A 20,014-nucleotide genomic window follows, 5' to 3' on the forward strand; every position below is an offset into this window, starting at 1 on the left:
AGCCCACCACCCTTGTTGAGGTCAGTCCTTTAACACACCAGACCATGTGTGTGTGTGTGTGTGTGTGTGTGTGTGTGTGTGTGTGTGTGTGTGTGGGAGGAAGAGCATAAAACAGGTGTGCACTAACCACATGCTCCTCTGGATGTGTCCCTCAAAGCATGAAGTGCTTGTATGTTTGGAATAGTGGAAGAACTTATATGTAAAATTTGTTTTTCTGTTTTCATGCTTTATCTCTCTTGTATATCAGACATTCAGAAATTTAGTACCTTCTCTTATTCAAAATTCCTTTCATTTTTAGCATATTAGTTAATATGTAATGCCATGCTATCAGAATTAGCTCCTCATGAATAACTATAAAACTTATAGTGAGCAAGGTTCTCAGTTGTTATATCTTTGGCTGTGGACAGTTTGCAGCCCAGGCCAGCAGCCAGGCTGCACTGGAGGCTGGGAAAGAATACTATGCTGAGACCATGGAGGCTCTGGTGGGTGGTGACCGACCCTTCCTTAAGACAGTCCAGATGGAGGCCGAGCACTCCAAGGCCAAGGAACGTGCCATCCAGACATACCTGGAGAAGAACAAGTATGGCCGCAAGAACCAGTGTGTGGTGGAAAAGTACCAGTTGATGCTGGTGGAGGTAGGTGCTCTAGGGACAAGAGTTGGTTGTGAGTTTACTTTTCCCAACTTGCACCTTACAATCTCTTTGGACATATTGACCCTAATTCTGCAACCTTTGTAATTGTGTAATCATCATCATCATCATGTCTGTGTGAGTCCTCAGCAGGATGAATGCTTCTTCTAGTTTTCTTTCACTTTAGTGAACTTCAAGGTTATTGTAGAGATGTAGGGATCATGGTTGGAGAGGTGAAGCCACTCTTCATCTGTATGTCTTGTTGGGAATGCAGTTGGTTTGATTCCTCTTATTGGAACTGGTTGGGTATGGTTATACATATCTAGTTTTGCTTCACCGGTCATTGAAGTATTGGAATCACTTCACCACAGCAAGTTAGTGATTCAGTGAAGGGGAAGCTGTGTAATAGAGTGAAAATGTGATAGTTCCAAGAAGTTACTGGCTTGTGTTAGTTGCATGCATTAGTTATAAAGTACTTACATGGGTGATTTATTCACTTTTTTACCATTAGTAAATCTTGGCAGCTTTTGATTCATCTTTGGATTTTAGTAAGTGATGAGAAATTTTATGCAGTACACATTTTCCTTATGTTGTACATTACATATTTGTGTGTACAGTTAAAATGAGTTCTTGGAATAAGAAAATGAAAGAACTGATAAGAGAAATCAAAAGAATAGGTGAAGAATTTGGTGGGAAGCTGAGTGTTAAACTCAAGGAGAAAAAGTTGTCTAGGAAGAAAGTAAAGAGAGAGAGAGGGAGGGAGAGGAGCATTGGAATGTGAGAATGAAGAGAGAAGATGGAGCTGTTGCACAGAGAGGAGAAGGATGAAGGTGTGTGAAAAAGGTACTTTAACCACTTAATGAATGAGAAGACAGTAGGCATAGCTTGGCATTAATATCTAGTATGATTAAGAATGCAGATGAAGAAAAAGATATAGAAAGCAATATTCAGGTTTAAGTGTGGTAAAGCTGCAGGCAAAGATGAAAAAACTGTAGAAATGTCAAAATGTGGAGGTGAGTGGTTGTAGACTGGATTCCTCTATTATCTGAACTTGCATGGAGGCAAGAAGTAGTACCAGAGTTGTGGAAGGCAGCTATTGTACCTCTGTACAAAGGTAGAGGTTATAAGAATGAGTAATAGTTACAGAGGGGTTAAATTTGCCTAGTGTGCCAGGAAAAGACTAAGGGAGAGTCTTGAGTAAGAGACTCATGGAAGTGATTGCGGTGTGAAAGTCGGTGAGGAATAGGAAGGACTCAGAAAAGGAAAAGGTTGTGTAGTCAGATTTTTGTAATTGAAATAATAATAGAGGAGTACTCAGGAAAGAATGAAAAGTTATATGCAGCATTCATGGACAGAAAAAGCATATGACATAGTGGATAAGAGACCATTTTAGATGTTCATAAAATTTATGGTGTAGGAGGACAGTTGCAGGAAAGGAATTAGGATTTTCTAGAGAGATACAAGTACATTTGCAAGGGAGGAAGGAGGGATAAGAGTTTCACAACAAGAACAGGAATATGTGATATTACTTTGAGTTATATTTTTTATGGACGCCTGTGTGAGGAAGATGAAAGACAAAGAAGGAAATGTTAGTGTGAAATAAAAGTTATTTTAGGACTTTTCAGTGATTCTAAGCTTTTTCTTCTAAAACCATTATTGTTGCTGATCAGCTGTCACCTTCTTCCCCTTTCTGATCTTGTGAGAAAACTGATGTTCCAGTAGCAGAAATTGTGACTAGAATTCTAGCTGAATTTCCAATGAATTGCAGTCAACCATGAATATCACCACAAATTTCTTGAGAAAATACATTGTATGACTATACCTTAAAGATTAGTTTCTATCAGCTTTGATGTATGGAATCAGACACTTGAATATAGAATAGGGCACAACAATCATGAGTGTGTGGGGAGGATGAGAGCAATGAAAGTGTGTATGAGAGATGTGGTGTGAGTGCCTGTACAAGTGTTTTAAATTATGGTATGGTGGAATGGGTAAAAAGGAACACTTTGTTTTTGAGAGGATGAAGGATAAAGAGTTCATAAAGAAAGTGTACATGAGCAAAGTTGAAGGTGCTAATAGGAGAGGAAGGCCACTTGGAAGGGTAGGGTAAAGAAGTACATGCATGGAAGAGGTGTTACCTGAACAAGTAAGAAGGGAATGTTTGGATTGGGAAAGGTGGAGGCTCTTCTACCTTCACCATCCCCTCACAAGGGGTCAGAGATAGATATGTAGATAGATGGTATTTGTATGCAGTCATGTCAAATCATTTATGATCAGACAAAAATTTTTTTATTTGCATAAGTTTAGTATACAAATTAATACATGGGTGATATAGCTATAATCAGTGTATTTTTTATATATACTTATATTACATTACTAATAATTTAAAAATTTCTTTTTACTTCAAAGCCATGCTGTGATCTATATTACTTACACCTCCATATTCTTTGATGCTAGATCACTGTTAATAACATTACATTCTGATCTGTAGATCAGTATGTATTTTACTCTTAAACTTATTTTCCTTTTTGTTTTTCAGGAAGTGGAGAAGATGTTTGTCAAGTATTCACAGCAGAACGAAGCCAAGAATGTGTTCAAGGCGGCACGAACTCCTGCCACTCTGTTCTATGTGTTAATGTTCTTCTAACCTCATGTCAGGAATCTTTGGCCTCTTTGGAATGTATTCCTTTGCTAATATGTGCAACCTGGGCATGGGAGTGTTCCTCATCATGCTCACTGTCTGGGCCTATGTCAGGTTGGTCATCAGCTCAAGTTTCATTCATTTTAATTAAACTTACAGTCTCTCTCTCTCTCTCTCTCTCTCTCTCTCTCTCATCTCTCTCTCTCCTCTCTCTCTCTCTCGTCTCTCTCTCTCTCTCTCTCTCTCTCTCTCTCTCTCTCTCTCATCTTCTCTCTCTCTCTCTCCTCTCTCTCTCTCTCTCTCTCTCTCTCTCTCTCTCTCTCTCTCTCTCTCTCTCTCCTCTCTCTCATCTCTCTCTCTCCTCTCTCTCTCTCTCTCTCTCTCTCTCTCTCTCTCCTCTCCTCTCTCTCTCTCTCTCTCCTCTCTCTCTCCTCTCTCTCTCTCTCTCTCTCTCTCTCTGTTAATGTTTCCAGGTAAAGTAAGAGTGTAAGTGAAATCTTGATTGATCGCCTTTGTATTTATGAGGCCCTTTAATATCTGTTAGTAACTTAAGCATTACTAATAAATGATCTTTTCTTTACAGATATAGTGGAGAATACCGTGATGCAGGAGTTTATATAGACGAACTGGCATCATTTTTGTGGGAAAATGTGAGTCGCAACCAGACCAGATACACAATATATATAGTGCTAGTGATAACAGTGTGCTCCAGTACAACTCTGATTTGAATGTGTGTCTAAAGTGTGTATATTAGAATAGGTTCTTCGGTCAAGCTTAGCAAACATTCATGTATGTTGAACTACTGGGTGTCATGTTGAGGATAAAGATAATTTTCATTTATTTATTTGTTTTTCTTTTTTTTTTGGTGGTGACTAGTATAAATGAAATAATTTGCTCAGAAAGAAAGCTGAGTAAGAATTTAACCCCTAAAGGACAGGGACATTCCTTGCATACATCCCTCCCAACCAGGCTAGTTTTGACAATTCAGCAAAAATAGGTAATTTTCCATCACCATTTTCTCAACTCTGCCTGGACCAGTTGCCTAAAATGTAATAGCATCACGCTTATCAATCTTTCCTCTTCCATTTCCCATAAGCCCAAACTATCTAGGTGATGTGTCTCTGTGGTGAAGTGATGAAGTGAAGTAACTTCCAGGGGTTTCTCAGTCTGTGTTCAGATGGTTGCATGCCATGCCGTAGACCGGCTGGAGCCCTAGCTGGGAGGCTACAAGCCTATTTTATCTGTTTCCCTCACCAGTATCTCAGTCATTCACTCACATGAATGCCTAAATCTATAATTTTGTAGATACATTAAAGGAAATAGTATTGCTGTCTTTCACTTATAACACACAAGAAAAATTATTGTCACAGCGAGGAACATGTACATGAGTGGAACACAATCTATTTTTTTTTTTTTTTTTTTACCACTTTCGAGACTTGAGAGAGTAACTTCTAACCCTCTCTCAATAGTATTTTCACTAAGAGATTGCTTTGGAGGAAATTTGCCCTTATGTGAAGTGGAAGTTTCTGGCCGCTTATCCTCGTCTGAGGAATCAGAGGAAGAGGAATGATGGTTTCCCCCTGTAGCCATCACTATAGTTTGCAGGACACTGGGGCTCAGAGGGAGACATTGTTGTGAGGGAAGGATGTTTGCAGGCCCTGCAAAATGCAGGTCAACTATAGACACCACCTACCCTCTATGTTGTATCAGCTATAGACGCCACCCATCCTTTAGGGGTTTAATCTTATAGGAGTAGTGCAGCAGTACAAATCTTAGTAGCTGATAATATTACTGGGATATATAGCAATAGTATACTACATTCACTCCATACTTACAGATGGGTGTTACATTTTTGGACCATGTATTTAGTGCAGTTACATTGTTACAATGAGGTGATGTGGGGGAACTGGTAATGTAACACTGCCAAGTTCCTTTCATTGATTCTTCCACTTGTGTATTTGATAGTGTTTCTACAAGTTTATTTAATACTGTTTTACAGTATATTTCATATTTGCATCCATATCTGGGAATCATCCTTATTGAATGGAAATCCATGTCCACCTTGACATTTTCATCTCATCCAGTATTCCACTTCAGTTACATTCCAGAGTATGGAGTGATTGTATTTCTCAGAGAGGTTTGTCACTTGAAAACATTACATTCAGCACACACACTCACACCCCAGCACATCACATCATACCACAACCTACCCCACCACACCACACACACACCACACCACACACACACACACACACACACACACACACACACACACACACACACACACACACACACACACACCACACCACACCACACCACACCACACCACACCACACACACACACACACACACACACCACACCACACCACACCACACCACACCACACCACACCACACCACACCACACCACACCACACCACACACACACACACACACACACACACACACACACACACACACACACACACACACACACACACACACACACACACACACACACACACACCACACACACACTGTCCCCTCTTACCCACAATAGTACTGTGGGTTCACATTTTACTGGTCTTAATTTTTTAGTTTTTAGTTTTTAGAGTTGAATTATAGATTAACTTTTTAAACTTAAATTCCACATTCAGACTTCTTGCCCAAACTTTTACTTGGCATGGCATTCTCTTATTCACATTTCTTTCCATGCCTCCTTATGTGAAAGGTAAATATTTTGGGATGCTCAAGTGTGAAGTGCACATATTTTTGATTGATAAAACCAAGGAGGGAGAGTGTGTATGTGTGTGTATGTATGTATGTATGTATCTGTGTATGTGAATGTATGTGTGCCCTGAAATAGGTGCCTATTTTTATGTTAGAGTTTCCTTTATAAGTTTGTTTTCCCCCCCTCCCCCCTCTATAAATAGTGGTAGTCAAGTAAATCAAATGATGCCTCCCAGTGCTCCTTGTGTAATGTGTGTGGTGTGCAGGATAGACAGAGGAATGTATCTTTGATGCTGTTTTATCATACATGTAGTTTTGCAACACTGATCTGTAAGGTGATGTGCTTGGCCTAACTCTTTCACCATATGGCTTTTTTTTTTCAGCATTTGGTGGGAGTGCTGTTTGCTCAGTTTGACTTGTGCTTTCTCCCAACAGGTCATACACCCTATATACCAAACATACATGGAAAAGCACTTGAAGGAGGCAGCTGAACAAGCAGCACAGCAAGCCATCACCAGCACCTTGGCCAATGGGAAGGTGAAGAATGCGTGATGCTCCATTACCACAGCCGCCATCGCCGCCTCCTCCGCTTCACCTCTCAACACATTCAAAATTTGATTCTTCACTGATGTCATTTTGATCATCACAGTATCCTTCTAACTTTGTGGCTTTTATATATATGTATGTAACAAAAGGATATTGTTGTTAGAGGTTTATTCAAAATATTTTTTTGTGAAAGAGTGGAAAGGGTGGACACATGCCCTGTTTGATATTATCATAGAACAATATCTTTTGTACTCCCTGGTCCTTAAAGTTTGTTGTTGCCTCAGGTGAGTCTTGATGGCAAAATTTTTACCTCTGTGTGAAAGTGAAAAATGATTTAGAAGACCATTTTTTGTGTTATGTTGACGCTTTGGAGCTAGTGTGTTAGTGAATATATGTTTGCTTTATGAGATTTTGTTGGTTCTCACTTGTTATGTTTTCTTTTTTCCCTTCAAGTGCCAAATGTTCTGCAGTTATGCAGTTTTTCCTTCTTGTATAATGTCCAGTTGCCATTGTCGTTTAATATCTCATAACATTTTTCAGTGTTAGTTGTCACAGATGTCGGATGAGGCAGTGATGCACAAACCAGCCCGTGAATTCCTCCAAAATGTTATCAGAGATTCATTGATATGTCCATGGCAGTGTGTCAGCTTTTTTAAGAGTGATCTTCAAGTTTCTTAATAATTCCAGGGTCTTGCTGAGATTATAAAACATTTATATTACTCACCTTTATTTTTGGGCTCTGTGGTTGTCTCTCACATGCTTATGATGCAACATTATTTTTCTTGACTTATTTAGACACTTAAAAAAGTAATCACTAGCCATGCTAGTGTATTGTTGATACTGAATTATAATTTGGATGGATTTTATTTTTATACAACAAATGGAAACTTGTCAGTGATAGCTGTAAGATTACCTGGTAAAACACCACATATTTCACATAATGTTGAGGAAACACTTGCGATTAGTTCTTCATTGTAGAGAAAGAGTTGGGTTGTAGGGAAGGTTGGTGATGATAATAAAAGTTAAGTTTCACTGTAGGTAGATGAAAGATACCTTGAGTGCTGTGTGTATGTTTATTTGTGATCTGGTTACAATGCTTATAATCACTCATACCCATTTCAAGTGTATTTGCGGACAATAACACAGTTTATATAGTTATTTCTTAGACTTGATCAAAGGAATAAAGAAATCATATGACTTATTAATCTGCTCAAGTATTTATAAATTTGAAAGAGATTCAGATATTTGTTCCATGTAAAGAAGACTATCAAAAATAAAAAACACTTAATTCCTTTTACTAAATTTACTTATATTTTATACATGTCATATTACAGTCCTGATATCATTTAGTAGTACTTAAAAAGAAGTTTGTGGTTTGGCTCTATATTTCAGTACCACCGAATAAATATGGTTACCGTTTGTTATAAGTTGGGGATTGAGTATTCTATATTGAATGGAATTGACATGTCACTAGATTGACCTAGCCTGTCACCTTTATAGGAGTAAACTAAAGTATAATAGTTCATTCTAAACATAGGCATTGTGCTGATGTCAGTTTTATTTAATGTTGTAGATTTTCTTCATCAATGTAAATAGCTATATTAATGTGTAAAATTATTAGCATTATCAAGATGGAAATTTGAAGGTGTATATGTGTGAGTGAGTATGTGTATTTATCAAGTTTTATTTAGCTTATAAATGTACACAAGATTTGAACTAAGCTAATGTTGTCTCTAATGTGTGTGTGTGTGTGTGTGTGTGTGTGTGTGTGTGAGAGAGAGAGAGAGAGAGGATTGAATTAGCCTCCTATTTTACAGGAAATCATGAAATTAACCATATTTGGTGTGGGTATCCAGGTTCCAAAATCTTCAAGACCCTTAGTAAATGGTTCCTTTTCATAATTAAGCCTGAAAGTAAATCATTGAAGCTGGAGTAGAACTTGCAGCCTCAGCCTAAAATCATAAATGGAGATTAACCTTTTATTTGACTGTTGGGTTGTATAAGTTGCAAGAGGTCTAGGCTGAAAGTTCAAAAAATCTACTTCAAATGTAAGTAGTTGTCCAAACTGTGCAGTATCTTTATAACAGACCAGCAGTATTGTTGTTGGAATTAAGGTGCAGATTTATAACCAACTTTTTTGGATGTTCCATTCTTTCATTAAATTGCCTTTTTTTATTGCAAGAGCAAATAGGCTTGTTAATTTCATGGATAATTTATTTGAAAGCTAATGGGCTTACTTTTATTAGGAAAGTTCTAGTACCTACCCTCTCACTGTGTCAGGTTTCTTAACATCCTAGTTTGGAAGACTTGAAATTTTAGGCATTTTTTTTTTAATGCCTAGGTACCAGATATTTCACTGCAGCATACTTAGTAAGATGCATTCAATGCTCAGTACATAGATTCCTAACAGTTTAGCTGCTGCTGACACTGCTACTGCTGCTCTCTGGATGGGTGCCACATTTTGAGTTTTCCCAACTGTAATTGTCTGGCAGATGTTATTGCAGTCTGTCTCAAGTGCCTTGCCACATTCAGAAGGATTGTTGATAGTAGCTTAGTACAATATTTATGGTGTATCAAATATTCTGGTTCTCACAGACGTTGGTCTTGACTTGTATTTATTTTTTATTTATATATTTTTGTTCTCAAGTTAAAAGGCTGCTGTTATATGAATTTTTCAATGTCTGTGATTAACAGAAACTGGATCTTTCAAATTTTCTTTAACTGTGGTTCTAATATTTGATATTTTTATGTTAATGAAGTTTACAAAGACAGTATGTATATATATTTCCCCATTGCAAAAACAATTCAGGGAAGTGTAATACATGGTGATGATTAAACAAGACTATAGGTTTAATCCTTGCCATAATTAATGCTCATCCCTTAGTAGTTATGTAAATTGGACAAAGAATTGCCCTAGTGCCTTGATATATTCATCCCACATCATGAGGGCAACCAGACCATCACAAGTTTTGAGTTATTAATCTTCTTTATGTTTATGTTGTGATTTGACTTGTATATGCCTGAACTTCATCTCTTTCTACATGCTACATTCTGCTGACTTAATATTTTTGTTTTTCTCTCATTCTTCCTCATAATTTTGATCTCTTCATCTTCAAGATCACTAGGTGAAAAGGGAATAATGCAAAGCATGGCAGGGTAGTAGAATGGTAAAAATGCAGCATGATCATGAGTAGAACTGGATCAGATGATGTAATTTTTTTTAATCATGCAGTATTCCTTGTAGATAGGAGTGCATAAAACATAATCATCTATTTGTTAGTTGTCAATCTATAATTTTCTTGCCTAATTTGTTCTTTTTTATTTATTTAAGACCTGATAGTTGCACAGGTAGTAAATGATGAAGATTAAGAGTATTATGACATACATTATAGCAGGAGGGAAATAGTCAATCACTTGCTAGGTACCCGTATGCAGAAATGCGACACAAATGCCCTAAAAAGATATAACAGAGGATGCAAAACTCACATAGAATTTATATTTTAGGAACCTGAGGGGAACAGCCCAAGGATAAGAATTTTATGCCAGATATGTTTCGATATTGTGCAACAGATGATCAACCTTGCTTATTAATACAAATTGCAAGGATACACAACTTTTACTGTTGAGCGAATTTTTTCATTAAGGAAAGAGAATTATGAAAGCTGCCATGTATAGCATGTTTGTTGCTGATAACATGTTAAAAGACAGTTCTGATATTGCAGAAGCACGTGGAGTTAACACAGGTGTCCATTGTGTAATACCCACACATCCGCAAACACAATTTTCACTCATAAGCTACTGCTGCCCAGACTATTGCAGATCTATTTACAGATGCTGCTGTTTGAAGTCTTGTGTAAAATTGTAAAAAAATGTAAAAGTACATATTTATCATCTTCCAACTACTATATGCCTACATATCATGGCCAGTACTTCATAAACAATAATGCACTGTACTTTAGTTTTGTGATAGTAGGCATCAAAATATCTACCAAATTACCTCATTTACTAAAGTTGTCCAGAAGAGGTCAAGAATGACCACACTAATTTTCCAGGCAACTGTCACAGGATCCTGATCTGTGATGTCTCCATGTTGACATGAGTGGAGTAATTGCATCATTCACTGAAAGGGAGGCTTGAGAAAGTCCCTGAGGTCATACTTGTGTTGGTGATCTTTGATGACAGTATCTAGAGTAGTGGCATGTGCCAGAACAGCAGTTCGATGCAAACGAGAGGTAAGAAGGCACATTAGGCCAACTCCCAGGAGCATACTGACTCCCAGCAGTCCTGAGAGAACCATGAATGTAGCACATGACTGATATAGTGCCTCTGTTCGTGTGAAGAATTCTGGAATAGCAAAGATGTATCTAATTAAGGTAATTTCATATCCAGCATTTATGAATCACATATTTACTAAAAATGTCTTTCTTTTAGTACTAAAGAATCAATCATGTGAAGAGAAGAATGAGGCCTGGAACTTAATTCATGCTCATACTCTGTTACTTTGGTCTATACAGGCAAAAACAGCATGGCAATACAGACTTGGGATGCACACAGGTAATGTAGTATGTGACAAATACTGAAAGAAGGGACGCAAGCATAAATTATTAGGGTATAGTGTAACACTTAATTGGAAATAAAACCTGGAATATCACACTGGTGTCCATACAGAATTAAGAGATGTGTTATCTTTGAAGTGCATATATGAAGTGAATAAATAGTAAGAACAATGAAAATGTGTAGAGATGTGCTTATGTACCTAAGTACATTTATGCATACTTCCATTGCCCTCAAGTTCCATTTACAGCTCAGAAGTTACCTCAGAAAGCAACTTATATCCACAGTGGAACACTACCTTGGCATAGTGAAGAGGCTTACATATTCCTGTCATGAGTAAAGCCAAGGTAGACAGGTCAGATAGTTGAAAGTACACCAGAATCTCTTGCGATGGTGTCTCAAGCCAGCGTCATGCAGTATTAATGGCTTAAGCCTCAAGTCTAAACATGACCGCATCCTAGGGATTGTCACGTGTAGTCCTCATGGCTTCTTACAGCTTCCCGATGTTCTTACTAGCAGAATTACCTGGTGTTGCCCGGGTAAAATTTAGCTCTCCAAAGCACGGCTTATCACTTTAAGTCAGTTGTTTGTTCGGCAAAGCTATTAACCAAACAAAGTTTACTTTGGGATTCAACTCCAAGCTTGTCGGCAATAAATGCTCCATTTATATCTCTTCCCACTGTCAAAAATTAAAGCTAATGATGAATGCTTGGCACCACCACCAAGAATGGGTTACGATATACTGTACCTTGACGCCACCATAAAAAATTGGGTTATGGTTACAGATTTGCCTGAATAATCTAACGGTTTTGGGATGGAAGTAATTAAGGCATAACCTATGTCACTTACCGGATCAAGGGGGACCTCCCTACCAAATCTTACCGCAATCAGTTCAATGTTTTTTTTTTTTTCCGTGAAAAGCGAATGGGTTACGGTATACCTGGCGCCACCATCAAGAATTGGGTTACAGTGACAGATTTGCCTGAATAATATAATAGTTTTGCGCTGGAAGACATAACATATGTCACTCCCCGGATCAAGGCGGACCCTCTTACCAAATTTCATCACAGTTTAATTATTTTTCCTTGAAAAGCAGAACAGAAAGAGTTTTATTATATAAGATGTATGTACAGTGACTGATAGATCAGAGAACAGTTCAATAAATATCCAGAGTTTGTCCAAGTATGGCTTGTGGAAACAAAAACATGAGAAAGGCTCACCTTCAGGCATGACGACAGTGAACCCAACGTTATTACCCAACTTCGTTGAGTTTCTGCCAGGCCCCGAGGACTGGGCTAACGCCTTGGGGCGTTTGGCCACTTCCTCTGACAGCTGGGAAGCAAAGGATCAAATGTTCGTTACTGATGCTATACATGTATTTTATGTCGGTCTGTTTGGAGTTTGTATAAATTAATAACGTATCTAAAATAAATATCCTGTTAAAAAAAAAATCAGTGCATAAAGTGCCGTCTTTTGTTCTCAGAAGACAAATGTGGTGCACTCACATGGACGCTTTCCTGAGCAAGGGTGGCGGGGGTCGGGGAAGCTTCAGCCGAGGAAGAGGAAGCTAAAGAGTCGTTAGTCGGAACTGGGGAGTGGCCGGACATGAGTGCTGCGAACGAGGTATTGTGGTGGTCGTCAGACACTTCCAGCAGACCCTCGGCATACAAAGTCACTCGCCGCCGCCGCCGCCGCCGCCGCCGTCCGTACCCCGTTGGTGCATCAAGGCTGTAGCAAAGATCCTGTACAAAAAATGTGCGTATATTGATATAGTAATGGAGAGGAGAGATGAAGGTCTATATAGTGTGAAGTAAATCAACCCTTTGTAAGGCAACCGTTGTCTGTATGTCAAGCGCATAAGGGCGAGTTCTGGCCGTATCCCTTCTCCCCAGCCACTGACCGCCATGCAATCCCTGAAGTCGATGCACGCCTTGATGGTGGTATGGATCCACAATTGGGATGACTCCGTTATCTTGGAGTCTAGCATAAAGGCCTCGAAGTCCAAGATCACTTCCCTTGAGTTTTCGCCGATTTGTCGAGGGTGTTGAGGCACGATAGAAGAATATTCCTGCACGCGGCACCTGTAGATCAAGTGTTCGCTGTAGTGACTTTATCGATGATTCCAAAACATTTCAGAATCAGGAAAGCACCTCATTACTTAATCAATCTCAATTTGCCACTCATATCAGAAACAATACAGAGCAATAGTATTTATCCTTTAAACTTGAATTGTGTTGTCACAAAGATGACAATAAATGCCACAAACCCTTCACTGACGAGGACAACGTGGCCGGGCACCTTTGCTTCGTGGGGATCACTGGACACAATCACTTCCATGAGCTTCAAGAACTTCCATGCTGCAAGTATAAACCTTAATTTATGGACGTCCCTCTAAGTTAGAATGTTTCCTTTATTAAAATCATTAATTAATTTCATTAATTCAATCACAAATTTCATCAGTAATGAAGGAAACATAAAAACAACTGTGTATGTGAGGTACGAGTAGTGATTGTTGGATGCGATATACTCGTACCTAATATAATAATTGCTGAAAGTATGAGGTAACAGATGGTACGGGGCTGGAGTGAGTAGAGGATGCATGACGCTTACTTGATTGGCTGCCAATGCTAGCACGAAGTTGGAGCTTGGATCCGATTGGGACGGCCTGGTTTGGTGTTAGAGCCTCCCCTGAACGAGCTGTCACCTTGCGGAAGAGCGCCACCTCGTATTCCAGGCGGTCGGGAGTCTCTTTCACCATGCCAGACACCCTTCCCAGGGACGGTCTGGCAAAAGTAAATAATAGTACCGATATTACAGGTGTTCTTAGGGAATATAATAAGGTATGAAGACGAAAATCTTTAAACAACTAAATACAGAAAGTACATCAGCATGACACTTACAGCGCCCCTGCAAAGCTGGCGACACGGTTCTCAGTCACGATGGGCGCGGTTGGTTTGCACATGACCAGCACCTCCTTGTCGCTGGCCAGCATGACTCCTTCCAGCTGGGGGAACCACACCCGCACCGTCGCATACCCCTGTGGGGCAGAAGTCTAGCTGTAGGATCTGACGTCATTTGAGGAGACAAGCCTCCAACAACTCATATATATATATATATATATATATATATATATATATATATATATATATATATATATATATATATATATATATATATATATATATATATATATATATATATATATATATATATATATATATATATATATATATATATATATATATATATATATATATATATATATATATATATATATTTTATACTACGTAATTGTCATTTCATAACAAAATATAGTGAAATGTTTTTTGCCAATATATTCCAATTACTGTTTGAAAACAATTATATAATTGTGAAATGTGCATGCATGGTATGCTGAAATGCAGCGAAATTCGAGGAATGAAACAGTCCGTTAACCGTCACCCCCTTGACACTTCCATCACTACATCACTCACGTCCTTCTTCACCACGCCGCAGCGGGAGAAGTCTGTCACCAGGAGGCTGTACACGTACTGAGAGTCCTGCTGAATCTGACACACCGCATCTCTGCAGACAGCCAGGCAACGAAAGGGCGAGGACCGCGACATGGGGAGAGAATAACATCAGGTAAGTGAGCATCATCATCTCGATTTCATTACTACATCACTTCAGGAGGAAGCATGTTTGGTAAATCTCTCTCTCTCTCTCTCTCTCTCTCTCTCTCTCTCTCTCTCTCTCTCTCTCTCTCTCTCTCTCTCTCTCTCTCTCTCTCTCTCTCACTCTCTTTCTATCTATCTGAATTGTAAACCATCACTATTATAAAGATAATAGTGATGGTAATAATATATGCAGCAATAAAGCATATTATATTACCATTTAGATTCGTCTTCCACACTGGGATGAGCATGATTCTGTAATAATGCAGAATGTTGTGATCGAAATATTTTCCATTACCAAACCGAGGCTCCGTGTATATGAACTATTTCAACAGCATGTAGCTGCTATTGTGTTCTGTAATTTGTTTAAGAACCGTAACTGTCTGGTACTCGTATGTTCGTCATAGTATGTAAAGCTAACAGTGGCGAGCAGGTGCGTAGTTCGGAGGTGATCATGCTGTGTCTTTCTCACTTATTATAACATCCCCTTCAGTGTTTACCACTGAGGTGCCGGTCCCCGTGCATTTAAATCATGCAGGCGTTCACTTGCCGTAGAAGTAGTTTTTTATTATTTTTGCTACACAATGTAGTTTACCTTTATGCTTTCAAGCTTCTAATTCACATGCATTCATCACCACTGGAAATAAAGTGCAGCAAAAATACTTCATGTAATATAAGACAATTAAGTTTTCTCAACAAGACGTGGTAAATTATTAGTGATAGGATTTGCCACTTATCCTTTTAATTTTTGACGACCGCTTTTGCCTGTTAGTGGGCCCTTTTTATTTATTCATTTTCATTTATTTATTTTTTTTCATTAATATTTTGTTGACCTTGGCCGATGCCCCTCCTACATGAAAAAGGGGGGAAAAAAAAAGTGTGTTGGTTTGGATTCGTGGTTCTGAACTCAAAACATTTCATTCTGTGACGACATTTTCTGGACCCCAGGGAACAGTGGTATCCCTTCCGCTTTCTACCCAGGAGCGGCAGCTTGTACTGGCAAGCATACTTTAAAGATGAAGAGTTATAAAACCTTAGTCATATGTTTATGTGTCTCTTGTTTCAAAAACATCTGAAGAAAATGAAACACTGAAATATCAAGGGTTGCTGGAGGAGAATTAACTATCTGCAACTCCTCTCTCATCCAGAAAATACACATGATGTTTCCTACAGACATCATCGTTCAAGAAGCTCCTGCCATCACTCAATCAAGATCTAAAGATGAGAACTCACATTTAAGGTATTTCACTACACCTGCCGCTACTTACGTCAAGGAGGAGGAGCTGGTGGCGGTGGTGTCGGCGAAGCGAGGGTGCGCACGGAACCCTTCAGGCTTCCGGATACGGGCAGCCAACCTTTCGTGTCCCTTACTGCCGCCATCCTCACCAAAGTCACAGTGGATGTCTGCCACTGCAAGACCAAGAGTTGCAAATATTCCAGATCAGGCGTAAGAGGAAAGGAGAGGAGCAGTGAAATCATCTTCAAACAGACAGGCAAACAAAGGGCGTTTTGAAGTATATGGACAAATGATTATCACCGAATAAATTAGGATAAATGTATCACATAAGGAAAGAAGCTTCCTGGTAATGTAGCTAGGAACAATAAAATCATTCACTTCTCGCGGCAAGGATGGTGGGAAGTTGACCATGTGAGGCTGCTGGCTGTGAAATGTGTAACTCCCGCGGCTTGATTTCTTGATACTCACCTTGGTACTCATGAGTAAGCGCCAGCAATACCTGCAAGGAGGAAGACAGACTTGTTATTTTTGAACAGTATTTTAAGGTTTTAAACAACCTCGTTACCGTGTCCTTTTCGCAATCATGCTATGTATTCTTACTGCTTGTGTCTGTGGCTGTCTACTGCTGCTATTACTGCTACTACATCATCCTCAGTGCCGTCACCACAATGACCATAATAATAATAATAATAAAAATGATGATAATGATGAAGATGATTGATTATTATTATTATTATTTTTAATATTGTTATTATTATTATTATTATTATTATTATTATTATTATTATTATTATTATTATTATTAATATTATCATTATTATTATTATTATTATTATTATTATTATCATTATTATTATTATTATCATTATTATTATTATTATTATTATTATTATTATTATTATTATTATTATTATTGTTATTATTATTATTGTTATTATTATTATTATTATTATTATTATTATTATTATTATTATTATTATTATTATTATTATTGTTATTATTATTATTATTATTATTATTATTATTATTATACAATATGTACATACAGACATGTAATAATAATAATAATAATAATAATAATAATAATAATAATAATAATAATAATAATAATAATAATATAATAACAATTACTGCATGATACTCACACACTGGCTCAGCAGCAGGAGACACACCGGGGGAAGGTCCATCGTTGCAGGGTGACAAAGGAAAGTCTCTTGTTCAGTGAGATGTACATGTATTTGTTTTCATAAATCTAAAAGTTCCTGACATGAGTCCCACAAGACTTTCCAAGGCCGTGTGTTGGTCACATTGAGGGGCTGTAAGGGTGCAACGGTATGGTGATGCTGTAGTGGTGATGGTGTGTGGTGGGAATGTGAACAATACTGTCTCAAAATGTTCTCTGCTAAGTCAAAAGCACATTTTTTTTCTTTTTCTGTCTGAATGAGTTTCTTAAGAAAACATAAATTCTTCATTGCAGAAAAAATATATATTCGCTTTAGTTGTGGCTTATAAGAGTTTATGTAACGGTTAGGATTAGCACGCGTGAGACGAGCAATTATCGAGTGCAGGCTCCGTGCAGAGCATTTAGTGGTATTCTATCATTGCGCTTCGTGCTGCCCGACTGTGGGTGAGCGTGCATATGCTCGATTCGCACCCATGACGAACCGGGACCATATTTTAGCCTCCCAAACCAACGGGGAGGCCCTTGTTTCGGGGATGATGATGATGATGATGATGATGATGATGATGATGATGATGATGATGATGATGTTACACACATGTTCAAATTCGTCTCTGCACCACAACTCTGGTATGTAATGCAGTAGGGACAGCAGCTGCCGCTTCGTGATCAAGGCAGACATACATTAGAGGTATTCCGTAGTGAGCACCTTGACAAAATGAGCAAGATGGTGCTATATTTGATCACTGATCAGGTTGCATGGCCGTTCCTAGGATCCAGTAGATATCAAACAGGAGGAAAACAACTGCGACACTAGTGTCACCTCTGTGGAGCTCTAGATATGATTATGAAGATGCAATGCGTATAACAAGCTATGTTCAAATATGCTGCCACTGAGCGACTGAGTGTGTGTGTGTGTGTGTGTGTGTGTGTGTGTGTGTGTGATTTCTTCATTATTCATTTTAGGAACACCTTTTCAAATTTTGTTCGGCTATCAGACCAGATTCGTCACTGAACCAAATAACAGACAAGAGTCCTTATATTACTGTGTACAGTTTGTGATCGGGAAAACTGTATTATCTTTCTCTTTCGAGCATCGATTATTTACAGGGGCATTTAATTTTCCTCGTTGATCCCAGTATCTAGTCACTCGGTGTGTGTGTTCTTGAGTTCCGTGGTGCTGTCTCTCAATCACTTAAAGCCATCCCGCAGGCTACACAAATTACTGTTTTCTTTGAAAATATAATTCAGTATCTGCGTGCATCTTTATTTATTTGTATATTTCTGCACGTGTCTGTTTCGTTTATTCGTTTATTTACTTTCACTATATCTGTCAACCAACCTCATATTTTCATTCACGAATGTAGTGCACTGCTCGAGCTTGTGTAGCACACACACACACACACCAGCTATGGTAACCATGACCATCACCACCACGAATTACAACTTAATGCACCGAACTGTTAACATTCCTGAGCTATACAAAACCGTGGTAACTGAAAAAAAAAAATAGATAAATAAATAAATACCATAAAGTGCACTGGTTCTATTAACGCAGGGTACAAGTGCTGGCGACAAAGACACGGTATCGGAACCCCCGTCTCCACACCTCCCGCGCCCTGGGCTGCTACTGGCTGGCTGAGCGATGGGTTAGGCTGAAATTGCACGTAAGACTGACTACAAACCCTACTAATTCCAAGAAGCAAGTGAAGATGTAACCTAAATCCTTGTGAGGCGCCTGAATTCCAAAAGGGCGGCGGCTTCTCCGTGTGACGTGATGCGGGACTTGTGACTGGGAGACGTGTTCGCCGCCCCTCACACGGTGACACACTTGTCATGCACCATGCACCACACACCACCCTCACTACGGATTGTGATACTGAACTCTGCTTTGCTTCAAAACTTAACGGCACCGATTTTTTTTTTTTTTTTTTCGCCATATTTGTCAATTACCAATCAATTGTTACCCAGTTTTGTGACTAATTCTTTTAGGGAACTGCAGTAATCAACTACACATTACTAACAACGAAAGGATTCAGATGAACAGTAGAACCTTGCACTTTACTAACTCTAATCATACAGGTAATGGATACTCCCCACTACAAGAAGGGTGTGCTCCCCTTATCACCTGATAGCCATTAGATCTGTCGTCATTCAAGGTACAGTAAAAGTTCATGGAGTACCATGAGCCTCGAGTACACTCCAGGGCATCTAGAGTGGCACCGCACGTTAAGTACACAGCACACTCGCCTACAGTTTCCCTCAGTACAGCGGCAAGTTACTTAAAAGAATAACACCTTGAAAGTAAAAACAATTAAATTTCCTTACTGTGTCATATATATTGGGTGGCCTGGACGAAACAAGGAGTGTCACAGTGAGGAAAGGGACGGGGCGGGGAGGGGAAGGGTCGGGCGGCACCCTGTCACGCTCGCACCAGTGAAGGTTCCACGTCTTGGAGGGCCTGGAGGGTGGAATGGGTCAGGTAGGGCGGAGACACCTCAGATACTGTTATCCTGTGGCTGCGGAGGAGTATTAATGCGTTCACTGATACCAATGTGAAATCAACGTGACGCTATTAATATTCAACGGACTTCATCATGTTGTTCCTTGAAATTCTGTTTCTTGTTTTTCTTCGTAAATACGTGAGAGAAGCAATTCCATGGTTAGGTTTGGCTCTCCAAGCCCACAGCCCCGCATGTTCCATACAAAAGTCTCTCTCTCTCTCTCTCTCTCTCTCTCCACAAAAATAAGAATGAGAAACAGTAACACAGGATCTATTCATGCGTCATTCCGAACATGTGTCAGTGCCTCGGAACACTATGATACCATTGACTGAAAACGTTTGGGGTTTGCCTACACCCGTGAC

At 39.0% G+C, this 20,014-nt stretch overlaps 2 protein-coding genes across 2 annotated transcripts in view; one reads left to right on the forward strand and one right to left on the reverse strand.

The window, feature by feature from the left end:
* The window catches only part of LOC135112693 (atlastin-like), a 58,800-nt gene extending 48,971 nt beyond the window's left edge, over nucleotides 1-9,829 (forward strand). The window contains 6 exon segments of the mRNA XM_064027357.1: nucleotides 1-20; nucleotides 408-635; nucleotides 3,169-3,273; nucleotides 3,275-3,384; nucleotides 3,854-3,920; nucleotides 6,414-9,829. The exon segment at nucleotides 1-20 is cut by the window's left edge and continues 121 nt beyond it. Coding sequence (XP_063883427.1) covers nucleotides 1-20; nucleotides 408-635; nucleotides 3,169-3,273; nucleotides 3,275-3,384; nucleotides 3,854-3,920; nucleotides 6,414-6,530 — 647 coding nt within the window. The 3' untranslated portion in view covers nucleotides 6,531-9,829.
* Nucleotides 9,830-10,641: 812 nt separating this feature from the next.
* Nucleotides 10,642-19,254, reverse strand: LOC135112519 (uncharacterized). Its single transcript, XM_064026934.1, has 12 exons — nucleotides 18,868-19,254; nucleotides 17,114-17,284; nucleotides 16,437-16,467; nucleotides 16,000-16,141; nucleotides 14,552-14,642; nucleotides 13,979-14,115; nucleotides 13,689-13,861; nucleotides 13,345-13,435; nucleotides 12,979-13,159; nucleotides 12,584-12,820; nucleotides 12,299-12,410; nucleotides 10,642-10,868 (listed from the first exon to the last, which is right to left on the reverse strand). The coding sequence occupies exons 2-12, from the start codon at nucleotides 17,153-17,155 to the stop codon at nucleotides 10,642-10,644; spliced, it is 1,464 nt and encodes a 487-aa protein (XP_063883004.1). The 5' UTR covers nucleotides 17,156-17,284; nucleotides 18,868-19,254.
* Between the last annotated feature and the right edge of the window lie 760 nt (nucleotides 19,255-20,014).

This window comes from Scylla paramamosain, chromosome 24 (assembly GCF_035594125.1).
Source record: "Scylla paramamosain isolate STU-SP2022 chromosome 24, ASM3559412v1, whole genome shotgun sequence".
Classification (NCBI taxonomy): domain Eukaryota; kingdom Metazoa; phylum Arthropoda; class Malacostraca; order Decapoda; family Portunidae; genus Scylla; species Scylla paramamosain.

What these genes read in the sequence shown, in the direction of transcription:
- LOC135112519 (XM_064026934.1), bottom strand. Translation starts at nt 17,155, where the DNA reads ATGGACCTTCCCCCGGTGTGTCTCCTGCTGCTGAGCCAGTGT. An exon ending in GCCAGCTTTGCAGGGGCGCT is followed by an intron (nt 13,862 to 13,978) that starts GTAAGTGTCATG and finishes TACTTTTGCCAG; the next exon opens with ACCGTCCCTGGGAAGGGTGT. An exon ending in TTGCTCAGGAAAGCGTCCAT is followed by an intron (nt 12,411 to 12,583) that starts GTGAGTGCACCA and finishes TTTGCTTCCCAG; the next exon opens with CTGTCAGAGGAAGTGGCCAA.